Source organism: Panthera leo, chromosome E2, assembly GCF_018350215.1.
Source record: "Panthera leo isolate Ple1 chromosome E2, P.leo_Ple1_pat1.1, whole genome shotgun sequence".
Classification (NCBI taxonomy): Eukaryota; Metazoa; Chordata; class Mammalia; order Carnivora; family Felidae; genus Panthera; species Panthera leo.
The window spans coordinates 48,202,918-48,223,783 of NC_056693.1; the positions used below are offsets into that span (position 1 = coordinate 48,202,918).

The 20,866-nt window shown below is 53.2% G+C and overlaps 1 protein-coding gene across 1 annotated transcript in view; it reads left to right on the plus strand.

Moving 5' to 3' along the window:
- Positions 1-20,866, plus strand: part of VAC14 (VAC14 component of PIKFYVE complex) — a 102,133-nt gene that overhangs the window by 29,780 nt on the left and 51,487 nt on the right. The window contains exons 11-13 of the mRNA XM_042919806.1: positions 1,415-1,559; positions 1,834-1,899; positions 20,511-20,667. Coding sequence (XP_042775740.1) covers positions 1,415-1,559; positions 1,834-1,899; positions 20,511-20,667 — 368 coding nt within the window. The remainder of the gene's footprint in view (positions 1-1,414; positions 1,560-1,833; positions 1,900-20,510; positions 20,668-20,866) is intronic.

The window sequence follows — 20,866 nt, forward strand, 5'->3', positions numbered from 1 at the left end:
GCAGGAGGAGAGGGAGTTTCTAGGAAGTTTTCAGAGAAGAAAAGAAAATGCTCAGGAAGCCCTGGGATAGATTGCTAGCCCGACACCGTAGTGCCGTGTTGTCCGTGGCAATAGCCAGGGTCACGGGGCCGCTGGGCACGTGCAGTGTGGCTAGTGTGAACAGAGGTGTGCTGTCAGGGTGAAATGCACGCTGGATTTCGAAGACTTAGAACACCGAAAAGAATATGAAGTATCCTATGAGTGATGTGTATATTGTTTTTTATGTTGGCTTCATGTTGAAATGATATTGTTGGGGTATGTTATATTCATTAAAATATGTCATTAAAATTTTACCTGGTTCTTTTTACTTTTGAGTATAGGACTCAAAAATGTAAAATTCCATGTGTGGCTCACATTACGTTTCTATCAGACAGTGAGAGAGAAAGTGATGAAGAGATTGGGAGCTTGTGTTTGCCACCCTGAACTTGTCTGTCTGTGCCTTAGTTTCCCTGTCTGTCTTAGGCTAGCAAAGAACCTAGGTGTTTAGGTGTTGGCAAAAGACCCCAGAACTTCCAGCCACATGACTCCCGTGGAATTAGTGACATCCCCGCCCAGAGGCTCAGGACTGCTGGGCTCTGTCATCACACGCCCAGCCCGTCTGGCGACCCGAGGATAGAAGTACCCACTCTCACCCCTAAACGAGCACCGTGGGGAATCATCAAACCATATTAAACAGCAGTTCTGTTTAGCAGTTACAGAACTGAGAATGGGTCCCTTTAGGAATTCACATCAAATGAGCTTCAGAGAGACTGCGGGCAAATTAGGAAAGCACTGGCATCAAGTTCCTGCTGCCAATGAATAATTGAGCAGCCTAGAAATGCCACGCGAGACCGTTTTCTACAGACAGGCAACTGAACTGCCTGACCTGGGTCCTCAGAACCCAGGTCCTTACTGGAGAAATATTCTTTGTTTGCCTGGTGAAAACTCTGTCTGCTCTTAAAGGGTGTTTTCAGGGCTTTCCCCTGGACTCGTTGGATCCATTGGTTTTGTCTTATCAACAAAGGGTTTGGACTGAATGGCCTGAGGATGCTGAACGGCTTTTCATCCCTGAGGTCTGCTGGGGCCCAGCTTGGTGATCTCAAAGAGGTGTTCTCCAGTACAAGCTAGGCCAGTGCTGGGGAGGTGGGTAGGCAGCCAGCAGACTGGCCCTCTTCCACCAACCCCAGCCTTGGAGAGGGAGGGTTGAGGCCACGCGGTGAAACTAGCCTCCACCAGCCACGTGGAGGGGGTGTGCCGCCTGCCCGCTCCTGGCCACGGCACCCAGGAAAGTGCAGCATGTGTGTGGTTCTGACTGCAAAGCCAGAGTGGCGCTGCCGCTCAGCGGAACGGGCTATAGCAGGCTTCAACTCAGCTCTCCTCCCGGTCTCACCCACAGCACGGACAGGGCCCCAGTCACCCTCCACCTTGACGGGATCGTGCAGGTCCTGAACTGCCACCTCAGCGACATGGCCATCGGGATGATGACCAGGATCGCTGTCCTGAAGTGGCTCTACCACCTCTATATCAAGACTCCCCGGAAGGTGAGTCCCTGGGCCCATCAGCCTGATAGGCCCTTCGAAGCTGGGGCTGCTTCTGGGTCTATGTCAGTTTTCTGGGGCCTCCCCATGCTTGGTAGGGTTCTGGTCACTGCAGTTCTAGAAAATCCCTGGCAAGCAGAGGAGTGAAAGATGCTTGAGGAGCACTGGGGGTGTGGGGGAGGTCCATGCAGTGCAGTGGGACCCTGTCCACGCTGAGCTCAGTGGTGGAGCCAGGGTGGGGGAAGCTCACGGATTTCCCGGCGTCTCTGCTTTCCAGATGTTCCGGCACACAGACAGCCTCTTCCCCATCCTGCTTCAGACGTTGTCGGATGAATCTGACGAGGTAGGTCACCCCCTTCCTTCTGTCATGGCTGCCTAAGTCATTTGAGTGACAGATGGGATCTGGTAGCTGAGAGGTGCTTGTTTTGTTGTCCTCTTAAATCAGCACCCAAAAAGTCTCTCTCTTCTTATCTGGTAAGGTGCATCGCTTACAGGGAAAGCTGTGTTTAATGCTCTTGACTTTGGGAACAAGGACGTCTTCTTCCAGCCCTTCTGAGGAGCACTGGGTCAGTGTATCAGCGAGGACATTGGCCTCAGGGGGAAACTGGCTCGGCTATAGAAGGGCAGGGCGGGTGGCGTGTGGTGGTGGGCAGCTCGGCTGGGTTGGGTCCCCAAAGCAAGATCTGGCCCCGCGTAGCTGCCTGACCACGAGCAAGTGGCTTGTCTGGTTCCTTCTCTGCTCAGTGGGGCAGTAATTCGGAAGATGCTAAGTGCTGGGCCAGGCAATGCTGGCCGCTCTGTGAGTTCTTGTTGTGTTCTGTTCGTTGCAGCCAGCCTCCATTCTGACCTCTGGCTTGAAATTGGCCCTTTAAGATTTGCTTTGTCGGGGTCACCAAGAGCAGAAGGGAGAGGCTAGCCCAGAGAAAGGGAGAGAGAGCTGGGCTCTGCGTCTCTTAGCCCTCTGGGGGGCGGCCCCCGTCCCCACCCCATTCTCGGCAGCATTTCATCCTTTGCTGTCAGGCTATGGTAGTGCTTTTTCAAGACTCCCCTGCCTCCCAGCCTAGGGGCAGGATTGCTCGTGGGTGTTGCCATTGGCCAGGGTGACATCCCTTCCCTTCACCTATACCAGCTCTAGGCTGCCTGTCTGATGCTGGCAGGCTGTACCTTGACTGGTCCCTCTCCTTCCCTCTTCTGGGCTCTGGGCAGCTGTGGGCCTTAGGCAAAGCTGTGTGCCCCATGAGGCAGTGGGCACGTGAATCCACAAATCTGCCCATTGGGAATATGGGAGTGGACAAGAGCTGGGGGCCAGGGGAGAAGGAGAGCGACATTGCTTACAACCTCCTATGCGTGAGGCGCCTGAGCCTAGTAGCAGGCTGTGTGGGGCCTAGGATAGTTTTCCTGCAGCCTGAATTTGCTTTCTTGAACCTGAGCTGAAAAGAGATCAGATGGGCTGGTGCCTGCCTCTGCATTTCCAGAAGCTTCCAAAACAGATGGTCTGGGAATCTGCCCTTGACCCCTCCTGCTTGCCTCGTTCACATGCACACGTGCCCTCTCTTTCCCTTTCCTTCAGCACCCACTTCGGCAGGGGGCCCAGGAGGACGTGGCCCGGTTCTGCCTGAGTTGGGGGTGACTAAGGGCACTTGGCACAGCCCTCGTTTCAATACAAAAAGAAAGAGAAGAACTTTCTGATTGGTTCCTTCCCTAGGACTTCGCTGGAAGCAGCTGAGTCTTCAGTCCTTTAAATTGAGTTGTTTAATCCCATCCAGCTCTCTCTGCTTGTGATTGGTTTTTGTGTGCGTATGCGTTTACAGGGAGCCGGCGGAGATGCAGTCCATTAAACAGCTCTGTTCAGGTTGCGGCTGTGGAAACTCGATTTGCTGAAGTGCCAAATGTTGTCAGAGCTTTGGGGCACATCTTGTGGGCCTCTGCTGGGAAAGGATTGCAGCTGCTCTTGGGGACAGTTGTGGGACTGGAGGGGGGCTGTTGTCGTAACAGGAGCCGAGACTCCCTGCCTTCCTCTCTCTAGGGGAGGGAGTTGGGGACCAGGATAATCAGTGGTGAGTCCTGATTCTGCCCTATCCTGGTTCTTCACCAGATCACATTCCTAAGTGTCCCCTGACCAGTCTCTTTGGCAACCTTGAGGGCATACTGTGTCCTTGGCATTGGAAATACAGCCACAGACAACACAAAGTCCCCCTTTTCCTGGAGCTTCCTTTCTAGGATATCTAGAAATCTCTCTGTGGTAGGTTTTCCCAGTATTTCCAAACACAGCCCTGAACTCAAATGGGAGCTCCCTGGGGTGTAAGACCCTGAAAGCCCATTCAGTCAAATCAGACCACAGCCAGACTGGTGGGGAGAGGCGCCTTCCTATTGACGGCTTCACAGAGCCTCCCTCGAACTTAGCCACGTACATCCAGCCCGGGGCCTCAAGGCACAGGTTTGCCCATCATCTTGGGCGATAGGTAGTAAGAGCTTGTATGAAGTCATTGCTGTGCCCGGAACTGTGCTAGACCCTTGCCTTGTAGTATCTGGCGAACCCTCGACAATTCTGTGGGGAAGAACTGGTATCATTTCCATTTTGCAGTTGAGAATACCCAGACTGAAGGAGGTAAAACAACTCACACGCAGCTAGGAAGTGATGAGGCCAAACTCAAAACCAGATCTGTTTGATTCCAAAGCCCATTCTCTTAATCGCTTAACCGTCATACCTGTGTTCCACCAAGTGTGGTCCCAGCTACCCACATCAGAACCAGACAGGAGATGGGGAGCTTGTGTGTAGTTGTATTGTCATCCCCATTTCTGGCCACCTTCTCCTGTTCCACAGGTTCTTGAGAAAGTTCTCAATGTGCTGTGGAGAGGGGTGGATATCTGTAAAAGCTTCAGCCTCCAGACCCTTTGTCCCATTGTCTTACTGATTTGTAGAAGCTCTTTGTATATTGGGGACATTCAGTTTGTCATCTGTGTTGCGAATACTTTTCTCTCCCAGTGTAATTGTGATAAACTCACATTCTCCTCACCTTCGGTGAGAGCCACTGGCCTCAAGGAACAGAGTGTACCTGGGTGTTACTAATGCAAGAGCTGGGTGCAGGGAGGGGCAGAGTCTCAGAGACCTAGCCCTGCCCCACCACCGTGTTCCATAGTCCCATTGGCCTGTGGCCTTGCTGGGTGTCTCACCTGCCATTGCTTCTCAGTTCTACTCCCACGCTAACTTGGTAGTCCATGCCCTTCCGGCATCCTCACTTGTGTCTGCTTTTCCATTACTCAGGATAAGTGGCTGTTTCCTCAATACCAGTGCAAGTGCCTGGTCCTTGCACCCTTTGTCTGAAGATCCCTTTGGTCAGAAGGAACTTGCAGGTGTCAAATTAATATTCTTGGCACCAGAGTAGCAATCCCCCCATTAGCTAGAGATCCAATTACATGTTTTTAAGTGAAAATGCGACCCTGATTTCAACAGTGTGGAATGTAGGGTGCATGCCCTTCAGAGAGCCCTGCTGGACACCGTTAGGGAGGTGGGCGTGCTTCTTCTGCCCAGAAGATGCCAGTTGTCGGCTGCCTCCTAAGCCTGCAGCTGCCTGAGTGAGCTCCACCCATGAGTACCAGAGGACAATAGCTCCTCCTCTCAATGTCCCTGAAGGTGTGGCTGGTCCAGGAGGGGCCTCAGGACCACCCTGATTCCCCATCCCAGCCCCAATTACACTACTTCCCAGCCTGCGTTCAGAATCCTCAGGGTGTGATGGGTATGTGTTATACATCTGTCCAAACCCTTAGAATAGACAGCACCAGGAGCAAGTCCTAAGGTAAACTATGGACTTTGAGTGACATTGATGTGTTGACGCAGGTTCACGGATTGTAATAAATGTACCGCTGTGGCGGGGAATGTCCATTTGGTGGAGGTTGTGTTGGGGCGAGGGCAGGGGTATGTGGGAAATCTCTGTACCTTCTGCTCGATATTACCATGGACCTAGAACTTTGTAAAAAATAAAATCTACTTAGAACAAAAACACACAGCTTTAAAAAAGAAATCTCAGTCTTAGAAGAGAGGAAGGGTGGGTGGTAGTACCCCTGAGAGAACATAGCACCCCAGACAACTGGCCGCCAGACCTGAGCTTGGCTTCTGGCTCTCACCCTCTTCACCAGGGACCTTAGAGTCTCTGGCCTGCAAAATGGGGCACATGATGTCCACACTTGCCTTGTAGAGTGTTGTTGAAAGAGACAGCGTAAAGCTCCCGACCAGATCCTGGCCCGTCGTAACTCCGTTTGTCATTACAAGTGCTTTAGCCAGAAATTATCATTTCACTGCCTTGAACTCTCCCATCCAGAAGCAGGGTTTTTCCCCATTTCCATAAGTCATTTTGCAAAGCCTCCGGGCCTTTTTTGTAGGGCTTCTTCATTAAGAAGTTTATTTTCAGTATTTTAAGTTTCGTTGTGATAAATTGAGTGGCATCCCTTTCCGGTAACATTTTCCCCCCAGGTGATATTGCAGCCTGCACTGGCTTAGGGGTCAGGCGGTCCACGAGTGTGGCCCTGGCTCACCACTTCATAGCTGGTTAACACTGAGCTTGAGCAGATGACCTGGCCTCCCTGAACCCCAGTTTGCTTATCTGAAAACCGAGAATAATTGTAGAAGCACCCTTCCAGGTTTGGATTCCCAGGATGAAATGAGGTCATGTGTGTAGAATACCCAACACATGTGAACACGTGGTAAATTTTAGCTCCTGATGCTGGTAATCATTTCTGTACAAAAATGGTAAAGATACAGGTGGAAATAGGGAAGATAGGCTCTGTTTTTTCCCCATATCCTTCCTGCCCCCGCTTCGGCAGCAAAAGCCAGAACAGAAGCTAGTTTCTGTCCTCTGTTTCCCTGCCTGTCTTTAGGACCACACAGGCCCTGTGCAGATGGCCAAGTGGGTGGGCCTCACTGGGGGCTCTGGGGCTCGATGTTCGTCTTGAGGTCATAGAAAAACCAAGGGGAAGGCAATGGGCAGTGACCCCGACGCCCCTTTCTATACCTTCTCCCTTTCCCACCCCCCTCCCTCAGCAACCCCTGCACCCCTGAGGTGGAGCTGTCTGCCCAAGTCAGTGGGCTGTGTTCCCAGCATCACAGGTGGAAGGGAGGAGCTGGCTGCCTGGCTCCAGGGAAGAGAGGAGAAATGGCGTCATCGGCAGAGGGCCTGCCTCGGGACTTCCGGCTGCCACAGCCTCTTTCGGAAGCAGGCCTCAGAGTCCATGGAGATCCAGAAGGGCACACCCCACTGGGGCCTCTGGAGGCACCTTCCCTGGAGTCTTCCCACCTCTTGGAGCTGAGGTGTCCTTAACACTTAAGAGCAGAGGTTATCAACCCGGGAGAGATACCCCTGTCTGCTCCCTAGGCTCAGAGTAACTATGAAGAGAAATTGCTGAGGGGAGTTTATGGCTCGTGTGATGTGGCTGACGTAAAAACAGAAAAAAAAGAATGAGAATCACCTTTCTCAAAAACTTGGAAGGTAGGACTGTGAGGATGTCGTTCCTGGCAATGGCGGTTTCTTGCTCAGGAGCCCATTCACCTCGTGAGGCATGTGGCCATGTCTTAGGAGGCTGGGGTAGCAGGGATGGTTATAAGGATTGATTTGGGGACATCTCACAAACGTACACACGAGAGCTGTGATGTACTGCGGTCCAGGGCTGCTAGGGCCTTCCCTGTCCTTAACCCCACAGCACATCTCAGGAGTGTCCACACCCATGGGGCAGGGAGCCCTGGGGCTGCTCTAGGCTTTGCTGCGTCCTGAGGGGATGGGGGCCATCAGCTTTTCTGTTTGGGTCAATCCACCACATGTCCAAGTGTTCATTGCCTCACCAGCCACAGGCTCACTGGGGAACAGACACGCCGGCTTTGAGGGACGATTAGCCTTAGGGGAGATGGGAGAGGATTTCATTTGTTTGCATGGTCCAGGTCCCAGGAGAAATGGAGCAGGAGAACTGAAGAGGTTCTCAGGTCTCAAAGGAGAGAGCTCACTGGGGCTGAGCTAAGTTGCCCGATAGGGAGACAGGTCACGGCTCGCATGAGAGCTGAGTGGGTAGCTCTGGGGTTGTCCTGCAGCAAGGCCGCGGGTGCCACCACTCCTGACTGTCATGGAGCCCTGTCCCCGGAGCAGAGTAGAGTGAGCCTGCCCTTGGCCTCCTCTGTCCCAGGGGCAGTGGCCCTGTCATCCCATCCTGTCCCTTCTGCATCCCTCATCCCATGTGGTCCCTGTAAATGCTTCCTCAGCCTTTTCTTTCCCAGGGACTCTTGTCACTTTGGTCTGGTGGGTTGGCCAGCTGGGCCCAAGGGCTCATTTCCACTTTAAAGGGATTTAGTTAGTGACAACAGGGCCTTCCATGTCAGGGTCTCACCCAGACGGAGGCCCCAGACTGAGAGCATCCCCATGGGTTCCTCTTCTTACAGTCCCAAGCGACCAGGGCTGTGTTCTTCTGTCCCGACGCAAGGGTGCTGCTAGTAAAATTGGCCATCTGTGTGTCTGCCACAGAAATGGGGACCTCTGCTTCATTGGAGCCCCTTCATCTGAGGGCAGCTCAGAGAGGTGATGACAGCCCATCCAGTACCCCCCGCCACTGGCTGCCTTCAGAATCCACAGTGGGTGCTGGGCTCAGACCCCTCCCACATCTGTGGGAGGAGACTGGGAGCAGGAGAGGGCAGAAGGCTGAGTTCATGGGTCATATGCGCTGTTCGGAGTACATTGTTTCTCTTCTCCTGACAAGTTTGCCTGGTGCTCTTGGAGTTGTTTTCATTATCCCAGTTTTGACTTAAGAGGACCTCCAAGGGCAAGGAAGATAACTTCTCCAAGGTCATACCACCAGCAGCCAGACGTTGGGTCCATCTGATTCTGGAACATCCAGAAGCACATAAGGGCTGACCTCACTGCAGGATAGGGGTCCTCCCAGGATGGAGGCACTGCTTCATTGAGGCTGGCCCCCCTCCCCTCATCAGTTCTGAGTGCACCTTCTCTCTGAGCACTCAGAGACCTGACCTCCCCGTTGGGCCACTCACCCTCCCAGGGCATATGCAGAAGGAGTGGGGCTGGTAGCCGGCAGAGAGCAGTGTAGGAAGGGGCCCGGGGAGCAATAAGAGGGCGACCTCTGCCCCACGCTGTCCTGCTCTCTGTGGGACCTGGCAAGTCCACGACACCCCTTCACCTCCTGTTTTCTGCCATCAGACACAGTTGGCCTGGTCTGTGTTCGTCCCATCCAGCTCTGATGCTGTGTGGTCCTGACCCTGCTCCCTGGAATACTAAAATGGCCTGCTCAGAGTAGACCGTCTTCCATAAGAATGGGGTTTGTTCCTCCTCCTGAGATCCCTGCCTCAGTGTTTGTTTCAGCCCAGTTCTCATTCCATCCACTCTCCAAAACAAACAAAAACAACTCCTTCACCCCCTCCTCTGTCCCCAAGATTCCTTTACAGTCAGGTCACGCCATCAGGTCAGACACCAGCCAGGAAAACGAGGGGCACAATGTTGGGGGCCCAGAACTCTTGCCGAGAGTCCCCCACACACACCCGGGGAGGTCAGCTGGGGCCCTTGCCTGCTGTAGCTCCCCTGGAGGCCATGCCGAGGACACAGGCACTGGTCCACATGGCTATCCCTGCGGCTGATGCTGCAGCCTCCTTTGGGGGCTCCGGAGAGTGAGAGGAGGGAGGGCCAAGCAGGGAGAAGGCAGCAGGGGAAGAGCACTGGATTCCACTCACAGTCTCCAGGGACAGCCAACCAGGACCCACCGCCCACACGAGGCACCAGTGGTCAACACCAGAAGTCCTGGGAGGATCTGGTCTTCGGATAGGCGTCCTGGCAGCAAATCATTGCCAGGGAGGAGAGAGGACTGGCATAGTGACGGTTCCTATTGCGCCTGGTGAGGAGACCTCGGGTAAAGGGGCACCCAGACAACCACAGCTGGCCTGGCAGCATTCCACTCTTGGGAAGGCGGCTGTGGGTGCTCAGAGAGTCTTTAGTATTTTTCTCTGGATTTCTTCCCCTGATGTGCGGATGAGGACCCAAAACTGGCACAGTATCGGGTTGACATGGGTGGGCCTGGGGGCTTGCTGCCTGGTATACCTAGGCTCCTGGTGAAGGCAGATGTTGGACTGGGAAGGTTGGCTTCCCCAGTGGAAGGTCCAGCAGTATAGGAGAGAGTCCACCAAGGGCAGCCAGTTGGGGACTGCCTTCCCCTGCGACAGGATTGGGGGCTCTTGCTAAGCCAAGCTACAGGGCTGAGTGGCCTGCAGGGGTGAGCACACTGCCTGGCCCTGGGCCTGACTGACTACCCTCAGCCCATCTCCCCTTGAACTCAGGAAGTGATCAGTAATCTTACCTAGAAAGGCTAAAGTCCAATAACCCAGACATTAGTCCCACAGTGAGCCCATCCAGACAAGAGCTGCTGTCAGAATCCTCTGGAGCTTTTTAAAAATCCAGCTGCTTAGGCCTCAGCCTGGACCTCCTGAATTGTGCTCTCAGTTTGGGCCTCGTTGCCTGGGTTCTGGTATTTTCCATTCACTTGCTGCCTGCCAGACCCTGCACTGGATGGACATCTTTGAGTGGGCATGACCTTAGCGTATCTCCATAGCAACCCTTCCAGGGTAGGTTCTGTTGTGTCCCCCACTTCACTGAAGTGGAAACTGAGACTCAGAGAAGTGAAGTAACTTGGTCAAGACCTCGGCTTGGATGCTTCCTGAAGCCTTGTCTGTCACACACCACCCCTCCTATCTGCACATCAAAGAGGTCCCCATCGGCGTCATTATGGTGTTCTTTGCACGCCGACTCTCCCGTAGCCCTTGTCCCACTTTGGGAGGACGGAGACTGTGTCCAGCACATAGTGTGTGCTCAGAAACATTTTCTGAGAAGGTGAACAAATAGGAGGGACAGTGGATGGCGAGCTGAACCCCTCTGGCCTGCCCCACCCTGCCGGGCCCTGACCCTGCCAGAGCAGACCTGCCTCCTCAGGGCAGGGTGCGTGTAGCTGGCAGGTACGCTGGGGTGAAGCGGAGGCCTGGAGGAGGGTAGGAGACGGCCCTGTGCCGCTCTCCCGGTTGCCATGGACCGGTGCCCGGAGACAGCTGGCCCCTCAGCTCATCACCTGGTAACCGAGCGCCGACGGTGTGTGTGTGCTGCTCCCGCACTGTCTGGAGCACAGCAGGCCCTTTCTCGGCCTCTGGCTCACTCTCAGGGAGAATGTAGGACTCTGAGAGTGCACCCCACCCCGGGCAGGGGCCTGGCATGATGCAGGCAAGCGATGGCTGGCATCACCAGGAGGGAGACCGGGGGTGAGGGGGTGCACAGGGGGACTTGGGAACTGGCCTCCAAATTGCCTTACCCAGGCTGGCTTTTCTCTTCTCCTCCACTCTGAGGGATGGAGGCTGGAATGGTTTTAAGCTGCCAGGACACACACTGTGCTGTCACTGTTAGTGGGACTTAACAGTGAGCACCAGTTACTGGTCTTTCGCATGTATGGCACAGAACTAGGCACTTAGGGAAGGATCTCAGAGTTTATTAAAAATAAAAGAAGGGGCGCCTGGGTGGCTCAGTCCATTAAGCGTCCGATTTCGGCTCAGGTCATGATCTCACAGTTTATGAGTTTGAGCCCCCACAGGGCTGTCTGTAGTCAGTACAGAGCCTGCTTCGGATCCTCTGTCCCCCTCTCTCTCTGCCCCTCCCACGTCTGCATTTGTGCTCTCTCTCTCCCTCTCTCAAAAATAAGCATTTTTAAAAAATAAAAGAAGAAAAAAAGAAAGTAGCCTTGATCCCTGTAAGCGTGCATTCAGAGTCAGGCAAAAAACAAGTTATAATCCTTTTTTTTAATTGTTTTTGCTCAAGTACGACCTTAAAGGTTCTTAATCAGAGTGGTTTTCTCAATGGGAAATAAAATAGATCTGAGCCTAGGCAATCCTTCTCTCCCGCCCCCAAATCTAAATTTTTGGCAGGGCTTTCCTTGCCATTGCTGAAGAGGGCTGAAGTACCCGCCCCCCAGGAGATGCTGGGCTTGGCCTGCTCTGACCCCATTGTAGCCAAAAGCTTTTCTGGGAATACCACCCCTTTCCCAGGCCTGGCCAGGGCCTGATTGCTGACTTCTACAGTTCAGATTTACTCTGTGTCCAGAGCAGGAGCCTCCACTCTGGTGCCGGATGCTGTGTATGCCTTCTCCCAGAGCTCCATTGGTTCACTGCTCTGGGGCCCATGGGAGGTCCCGTGCCTTCCTCACCACCCTAAGGGGATGCTTCCTGGGGACAGCGACCTGGTTTCCAAGGGTCAGTTCCCCAGCTGATTCCACAAGCCACGGGAGCCATTCTGTATGTGATCAGGGACCCAAGAGGCCTGCCGCGCTGGGCCTATACCACTTGTGAAGGAAGTGGACAGGCTTCTATGTGGCGAGAAGCAAAGGGCCCCAAGGCTCTGTGGATGCCTGGCCATGGTGCCTCTGCACTTAATTTCAGCTCCACTTCCCAAGAACAAGGAGCAGCCCAACCTGACCCAGATCTCAGGCACAGCCCTGTGGCCCCATTGCTCCCAGCAGAGGCATCAGATAGCCTTGGCAGTGGCCCACACAGTCCAGACCTTAGCCTCCAGGCCTTTTAGCCTGAACTCACCTCTCTTGCCAGGACCTAGTTGTGTCTCTTGGAAACACTCTTGCAGCTTCCTTCTGGCTAGGACCAGAGAGGGCCCAGCTTGGGGATTTCCTTCCCTCCTTATGGGGCTGGAACGCTGAGCCAGTTGACATCTGGGGCCTAATCAGCTGACTAGGGACCTAGCCAAACTTTTGACAAAAGTTTCTTGGAGATAAGTGGGTAGAGTGAAGCGAGAGGCCTCTCTGTCCATCCCCTTGGCAGAAGCTATTCAGAACGATCCATCTTCCATTTCCTGCCTGGCGCTGCTGGTCAGCAAGTATTTATTCAACATCTGCTGAGTGCCTCGCCCTGGGACTTCATGTTCAGGAGCCTCAGTAGGAGGCAAAGACAGACCCCCAGCCTAGGGAGTTGGCCTTGTAAAACTCTGGGTCTCCAGCTGTTCCCAGGGTGGTAAAGGAGAAGCCAGGAACAGAACCAGCCGATGGGGGTGGGGGGGCTGGTGTGAAGAGAGAGAGAGAGGAGGGAGAGAGAGAGAAGGGAGCCTCCCACTGCGACGGGTTTTCCAGGGCTGCTCTGTGGACAAGGTGTTGGGAGAGGGAGCATCTGGACAGAGGAATAAAAGAAGGGAGGGAAACCAGCGCTGCCCTAGAGAGTCTGTCCTCAGCCTGCTGAAGTTTTGGGTTGTGACAGCCTGCAATGGCCCCATCCAGATGGTGACTTCCCTCCCACGCTGAAATATGCCCTTTGCTGGCATCAAGTCACCTCCTGGAAGGAAGGGCTTTCTCAGGAATTCTTTGGCCTCCTTGACTTTGCTCCCCAAGCCACAGAGGATGTGCTGGCCCCTCCCTCCCTCCACCCGGGCCTCCCCTTCAGAGTTGCTTTGTCACATGTTTTCTGCACCCAGTTGTCACTGACCCTTTGACTCCGAGGGCCAGCTCACAGCTCACCCCACTCCAGGACCAGGGACCAGCTGATGTGCCTCCCCCCCCCCCCCCAACAACCACCCCCCCCGTTGCCATGGCAACTACAGGCACTCCTGCCCCTGCAGAATATTGCTTTCTTGTAACCTTCTTTCCTCCTCCCTCTCCCCACTCTTTCTCTCACACAAAAAGAAAGCACAAGTGTTTTATATTCATTTTGCAAAAAGCTGTGTAGCGCATACTAATTGGCGCGGCTTCCTCCTGCTTTCTTTGAGCCTTTCCTCATTGTCAAAGCCAGGACTACAGTCCAGTGCAGGCTTGGGCCCAGCCAGCCTCCTCCTTGGAAGAGGACTAACTTTGTGTTTCTAGAGGCTGAGCAGTGGGCCTATCACTGGGAGCCTTTCGTCCAGTTCTTAAGCCAGTGCCCGCAAGCAAGGCTGCTAAGATCACTGTGTCCTTGTTCCAGAGCTGCTTGTCCACAGACCAAGGGGTCTCCAAGAGGGGTGGGGTACCAAAACCCTGGCCTGGCACAGAGATTCAAAGCCAGGCTCAGCCGGAGGGCGGAGCACGGCTCTCCCTTGGTCTCTGTTGCTCTGTCCCAGCACCGCCCCCGCCCCCCCGCACCCCACGCCGCCTTGACATTGTCTCCCTGGGTCACTCATTCCCTGAGCAGAGGCAGAGTCCTGGCCTAGGCCTTTGTCAGGATTGTTGCTCCATAGTCTCAAGTCCAGCCCTTAGGCCGAATGGAATTTGCTGGTCAGCTGGGAAAGAGCCAGCAGCTGGATTGGATGGCACAGGAGCCCTGAAGTGGCTCCCACAAACTCCCCACTCTGTCTTCAAGCCATTCCTTGCCCTCTATTTTGGCAGCCCCTTCCTCTCCCTGCATCCAGGAGACTGAAGGAGATGGTGGTGCTATTCTCAGCTCCCATTGTAAAGAACCAGGAAGGTGGGCTGTAAGTGAGTACGAGAGTGCGCGCGCTTGCACACAAACCCTCACACGTACACACACTTACAAGTTCACGTGGTATTGCTCTAGGCAGGGCTGTCTGTCAGATTTTTGCCAGTCCCTGGGGACTAGAGACAAATCTTCTGATATGTAAGCACTAGAGGAGTGGCTGGGATTACTGAAGGAACCTGTAGACAACAGTTCCGGCTTTAATTGTGCAATTGAAGTGTAATTTGCATTCATTTGCCATTTGGTGTTAAACTTTCCAAAATAAGAGAATTCAAAATGTAAAATAGGCAGTTTTGCTGGCTGCTGCTCTCCAGTGAAGTAGGAGGAGGTGGTACCAAGATGTCCATGCAGATTCTCTTTAGTAGAGAGATGAAATCTGAAGCTCTTTGTGTATACACTGCAGTTCCTGCCCAGTCCCTAAGTCAGGACCACTGACCAGGCTCAGCTATGGTACCAAAAATCTCATAACAGAAGGGGAGCACAGAGTATCTCCTATGATGTTCATGACAACCTTGCAAGGGGAAGTCTCTGTTGGCACATATAGGGAAACAGGCTCCCCATCACCTGCAAAACCAAGTTCGAACCTCTTTGGGCCATAGCTCTTGGGGACCTGCCCCTCCCTATGACTTCCACTTGATTTTCTGGCCGTGCCCCCCTGCTAAATAACAAAATTTCAACTGAGTAAATTCAAAGATCAGAATGGCTGGGGCACCTGGGTGGCTCAGTCGGTTAAGCGGCTAACTTCGGCTCAGGTCATGATCTCGCAGTCCGTGAGTTTGAGCCCCGCGTCGGGCTCTGTGCTGACAGCTCAGAGCCTGGAGCCTGTTTCAGATTCTGTGTCTCCCTCTCTCTGACCCTCCCCCGTTCATGCTTTGTCTCTCTCTGTCTCAAAAACAAATAAATAAACGTTAAAAAAAATTTTTTTTTAAAAACAAACAAAAAGATCAGAATGGCTTTTTTCAAACAATTCATGAAACAGGCAGTATCCCCATGTAGCAATAGAAAGAAGCTGTAGACAAGAAAAGGTTTTTAAAGACAGAAAGGGAGTGGAGAAAGAAAATGACTAGCAGAGGCCCCTGGGTGGCTCATTCGGTTGGGCGTCCGACTTCGGCTCAGGTCATGGTCTCGCAGTCCGTGGGTTCGAGCCCCGCGTTGGGCTGTCCTGACAGCTCAGAGCCTGGAGTCTCTTTCAGATTCTTTGTCTCCCTCTCTCTCTGCCCCTCCCCCGCTCATTCTCTGTCTCTCAAAAACAAATGAACGTTAAAAAAAAAAAGGAAAGAAAGAAAATGACTAGCAAAGAATGCACTGTTTCAGGCAAGGTTGCCTTCCTAATGGGACCAGAAGGGGTCTGCCAAGAGGATTATCTCACTAGGGCTGACCAGGTAATTCCATGTTGACTAGCTAAAGGTTACATTCCTTTAAAGGTTAAAGGTTGAAACTACAATTAAGTTAGGTATTAAATCTTGGTTTGCTGACTTGGGATTTAGCACAGGTGACTCCATTTTGGGCCTGCTGTCTCCTTTTTAACACTCACACCAGCCCCATGCCCCATTCCAGAGCTAGATCAAAGCTTAGCTTCCTGGAATGTGCCACGGGATTCTGGTTCTGTGTCCGGAAAGGCTTTTGGTAGTTAAGTGAATGCTTTGAGTGCCTTCCTCTGCCCCCCAGCAAACTGATGGTAAGGTACTTCTGAAGCCTTTCGATCCCCACAGGCCAAGTTGCTGGCTCTGGTTGTACATGCACTGCATTATAAGTGTTGTTTACCGCCTGTCTCCCCAGCGTCACTGTTGAGAGAGGCAGGGCCATCCTGTTTGGCTTCGCATCTCCTCCCACAAAAACAGGCCCTGGCCCAGGCCCTGGCCGGGCACTGGCCTACAGTGGGTGCTCAATAGATGTCGGGAGAGGGGTTGGAAGGGTGAAGTTAACTGATGGGAAGGCAGGATTGTCTGACCACAAAGCCCAGTATAGCTTATTGGGCTCCAGTTTGGGGACCAGAGTGTTTGAAGTGGACTCCTGATCCCTCGAGCAGATGACTCTGCAAAGAGAGACAGGCAGCAAATGAGAACATTAATTCTAGCTGGAAGTGGGGAGAGCTTCCTCTCCTGGTCTTCCCACCCTGGTAGCCTGGCCCTGGGGCCACTCAGAGAGTGTGGGAGTCTCACAGGCCAGGGCTCTCTGGTGCTGGTGGTTCCTCCCCAAGCATCTTTCCTGTTAGGGAAATGAGTACCCGCCAGAAGCCTGGTGTGGGCCACGGCGGCTCTCATAGGGTCGGGCTATAGCTGAGTGCTAGCCTGGCCTTGGCTGCCTCATACTTTTCTCACTTGCCACATTGAACCTCCAGGATTTGCTGCCTAAGGGACATGTACCTCCACCCACCTGCACAGCCAGTCCTGAGAGGAGCAACCTGCAGCTCAGAGATGTAGGGACACAGGTGGCCTCCCTGAGCGCTCTCGGCCCTCCTGGGAGTCAGCAGCAGGTGTGAGATCGTGGGGAGTCAGGGAGGCCTTGCTGCTTCGGGCCATGGGCGCAGCAAGAGCAAACTGACCTGAAGTACCACAGTTCTGGGAATTAGGGTGCTGATTTGGGGTTTTGACTTGATTCTCTTCTCTTTTTTTAGTTATAATTCACAAACCATAAAGTATACAAATTCAGAGATGCCCAGCTGGCTCAGTCGGTGGAACGTGTGACTCTTGATCTCAGGGTCATGAGTTCGAGCCCTACGTTGGGAGTAGGGATTACTTAAAAAAATAAAATATTTTAAGGGCGCCTGGGTAGCTCATCCACCTTCGGCTCAGGTCACGATCTCGCGGCTTTTGAGTTCGAGCCCGGCATCAGGCTCTTTGCTAACAGCTTGGAGACTGGAGCCTGCTTTGGATTCTGTGTCTCCCACCCCCTCTGCCCCTCTCCCATTCATGTTCTGTCTCTGTCTCTCTCAAAAATAAACATTAAAATTTTTTTTTGAATTAAAATAAATCAAAATATTTTTAAAAATTAAAAACAATATACAATTTAGTGGGTTTTAGTATTTTGACAAGGTTGTGCAAACATCACTGCTATGTAATTCTGCAACATTCTCCTCACTCCAAAGAGAAACCCTGTAACCAATTAGCAGTAACTCCCCATGTCTCCCTCCCCCATCCCCTGGCAGGCACAAGATACTCTCTGTCTCTATAGATTTGCCTGCTCTGAACATTTCACATGAATGGAATCATCATGCAGTACATGGCCTTCTGCATCTGGCTTCTCTTACTTAACAAATGTTTTCAGGTTGGTGCATTTTATAGCATATATCAGAACCTCATTCCTTTTCATTGCCAAATAATAGTCCAGGACACGGATATGCCATGTTCCATTTATCCATTTATCAGTTGATGTACTTTTGGGTTTGTGATCTTGTGATACATAGTTAAAAAAAAAAAATTACATATTTGGTCTTCATCCCTGGTTCTGGCACAGAGCTCCTAAAACCCTTGGAATTTCCTAAGTGTTGAAAATGATAAAGGTGTCTTTTGTTAGGTTAGTGAGGTGACTTGGATGCCCAGAAGGATGGGGGCTGGTTGCCAGGAGGACCAGCCATGTGATGAGAGGGTTGAACTTTCAACCCGACCTTCGAGAAGGAGAGAGGGACTGGAGATCGAATCAGCTGCCAGTGGCCAGTGATCTAATCCATCATGCCTATGTAATGAAGCCTCCTTAAAAACCTAAAGGATGGGGTTTGAAGAGCTTCCAGGTTGGTGAACACATGGAGATTCGGGGCAGGTGGCACCCCCAGAGAGCACGGAAGCTCTCTGTGCCCCTTCCCACATGCTGTGCCCTGTGCGTCTCTTATCTGACTCTTCCTGAATTATATCTTTTTATGATAAACCGGTGATCTAGTAAGTAAAATGTTTCGCTGAGGACCATGAGCCACTCTAGCAAATTAATGGAGCCTAAGGAGGGGATTGTGGAAACCTCTGATCTGTAGTCAGTCGTCGGAAGCAAAGGTGACGCCCTGGATCTCTGGCTGGTGTCTGAAGCAAGGGAAGGGCAGTCTTGTGGGAGTGAGCCTTCAGCAGGTGGGGTCTGACCCTACATCCAGGTAGATGGCATGAGAATGGAGTTGAACTGTAGGACACCCACCTGGTATCAGAAAAAACACATCAGAGTTGGTGTCAGAACCTTAGGGTTGTTTCCATTTTCTAGCCACGATGAACACTTATGCCATGAACATTTCTACGCAAGTCCTGTGTGGACATGTTTGGTGCCCTCTTGGGAAACACGAGGGGTGGAAGTACACCTCTGGTGACTCTCTTTAACTTTTTGAGGCACAGTTGGCTTGCTCCTTGCCTCAGTTTAATTTGAGTGAGTCACTCTCCCACCTGGTTCCCGCATCTCCTTTCACATCCCTGATCGTTAGACCGTGACTTGTTTGGACAATTGAGCATCTTGAGTGTATGGCCTGTGCTCGGGCCACTCTTATCACGCAGCACCACCCTGTCACCTCCTCACTGTCTATTCCCCTGTCCCACCCCCTCCCTCTCTGTCCGCTTTCTGCCACCACTGAAATAGAAAGCTTTCTGGGGAGCAGATGGCCTGGACCTCTCCACTTCTGGGCCTGGACCCACTCAGGCCCCCAGCTCTTGGCCTGGGCACAGGGGCAAGTGCTCGTTCCTGCCATCTGTCCAGGCTGCTTAGCAGCCACGATCTTTGCCCAGCATGGATACATCATCCCCTGCAGGCCCAGCGGTCAGAACGTTCTAAAATTGCACATACTTGTGTGTGGAAGAGCAGGTGAGTACTGCTCCCTGCCAGGCCATGGGCTGCAGGCCGAGGCACATGGGACTCACCTGCAGCCCCAGCACCTGGCACAGTCGGGGCTCAGGAGGTGCTGAGAGCCTGGGAGCAATGGAGGAAAGCATGCAGTTAGACAGGTGCGAGGTGACATCTGTGTGTGTGAGTGAGCGACGTGTCCGACCGGGATGAGGCCGGGCTGTGGCAGGATGAGAGCCAGACCTCCAGCTTGCAGGCCAGTTGAGTGCTGAACACATCGCACTGCTGGGAGAAGACCCAGGGGCCAAGGCTGGCAGAGAGGACACCAGGAGAAGTGACACCTGGGGCCGGGCAGGATGAGGCACTAGCACGTTGCTCACACTGAGACAAGAACCGCTTTGAAGAGACAATAGTAGCTTTATTTATTTTTTTGAGATAAAATTCCCCTTTTAAAATATACAGTTCATTGGTTTTTAGCATATTCACAAGGTTGTGCCACTGTCACTACTATCTCACATTTTCGCCATCCCACAAAAAGCCCTGGAACCGCCTTACCTTGACCACTGTCACCATATTGCGGCCAGCTGGTCTGTCATGGTGCACACAGCCCACCTCCCAGGGCCCCACCCTCTGGTGCTCTGTGTCACTTCCACAGGTCCAGGACCAAAGCCCTCAGTTGCCATGGTAATTCTTGGCCCGGGTTCAGGCAGTCATTCAGCGGATGCCCGATGGGTGTCCACTGAGTACCAGGGACGGCCCTGGGGGCACACCTGTGCTAGGACAGGCACGTTCCTCTTCAGAGAAGAGATGAGTGGGGGTGGGAGGGAGCAGCAGCCCTCCCTGCTGTGTCGTGAGGTAGAACTGGGACAGGTGCGCTGTGCAGTTACAGCACACACACACCACACCACACACACACACACACACACACACACACACACACACACACCTCCCTGCTGAGGCAGCACCCTGCTGGCTGTTGATACCAGATGAAGAGCAAGAGGCGGTGGGTGCTGTGGGGGGGGGGGGGGGGAGGCAGCATCTAAGAGTACAAGGGCTTTGAGTACAAGGGCTTTGGGTGGTGAGGCAGCACCGGGGAACCTGGTGACACACGGCACTGATTGGAGCTCACTCTGCCATTCTCCATGCTGAACTCTGTGTCTTCCTTTCCTTGGAAGAACTCAGCAGGCAGGGGTCAGGCCTGTGTATGAACATCAAGGAGGCAGCTGAGAATTGAACAGTGTGTCTAGAAGTTAGGAAGTCCTCGGTCTTGGAGCCCAGAGTCATGTTCTGAAGGCAGAGGGTGGCCTTGTGTCACCTCTGCAGAAAGGTCTGTTCTGTGGCCTGGTGGTGGACCGAGCTGTGGCCAGCACACCAGCAGTGTGGCCTAGAGGGCACCGTTGGTCCCTCACACAGGTTGACTTTGGGGCATTGCCAGTGTCCCCGCACAGACTGCACCCTGAGTTCCACATCTCCTGGGGACCTCTGAGGTCCCTGCTCAGGGGACCAGAGAGGAGTGGTCATGAGAAAGCTTACTCAGATTCTAGCTTCTTTCCTCCACTTGCCCTCACCTTCTGCCCATCTGTGTTCTCTTCAATCCATACCTTTTGTAGAACTTCCTGAACGCTGTTAATAGCCGTAATCTTGGTGGCTCTCACCAGCCTGTCACCCTCTGCCGACCCTTCGCCACCCCCTGGCGGCAGCTCTCCAGAGGCCATCGTCCTTCATCCTCTGCTTTTCTCCCCCAGGTTATCCTGAAGGATCTGGAGGTGTTGGCAGAAATTGCTTCCTCCCCTGCAGGCCAGACAGATGACGCAGGCCCCCTTGATGGCCCTGACCTCCGGGTCAGCCACTCAGAGCTTCAGGTGCCTACCCCTGGCAGAACAAACCTGCTGAACACTTCTGGTAAGTAGTGCCCTTATGGTTACAGCCTCAGGGGCCCTGGGAGTGCTAGTGCTCGGTCTCCTCCTGGATCAGGCACTCCTTGGGGCCATCCCTCTCAAGCCCCGGATCTCTCCTGGGGTATGAGCAGTCAGAAGTCCCCTCTGCTCTCTGAGAGGCAAGCAGACCTTGCCCTCCTGTTGCCTCCCCACCCCCATGAGAG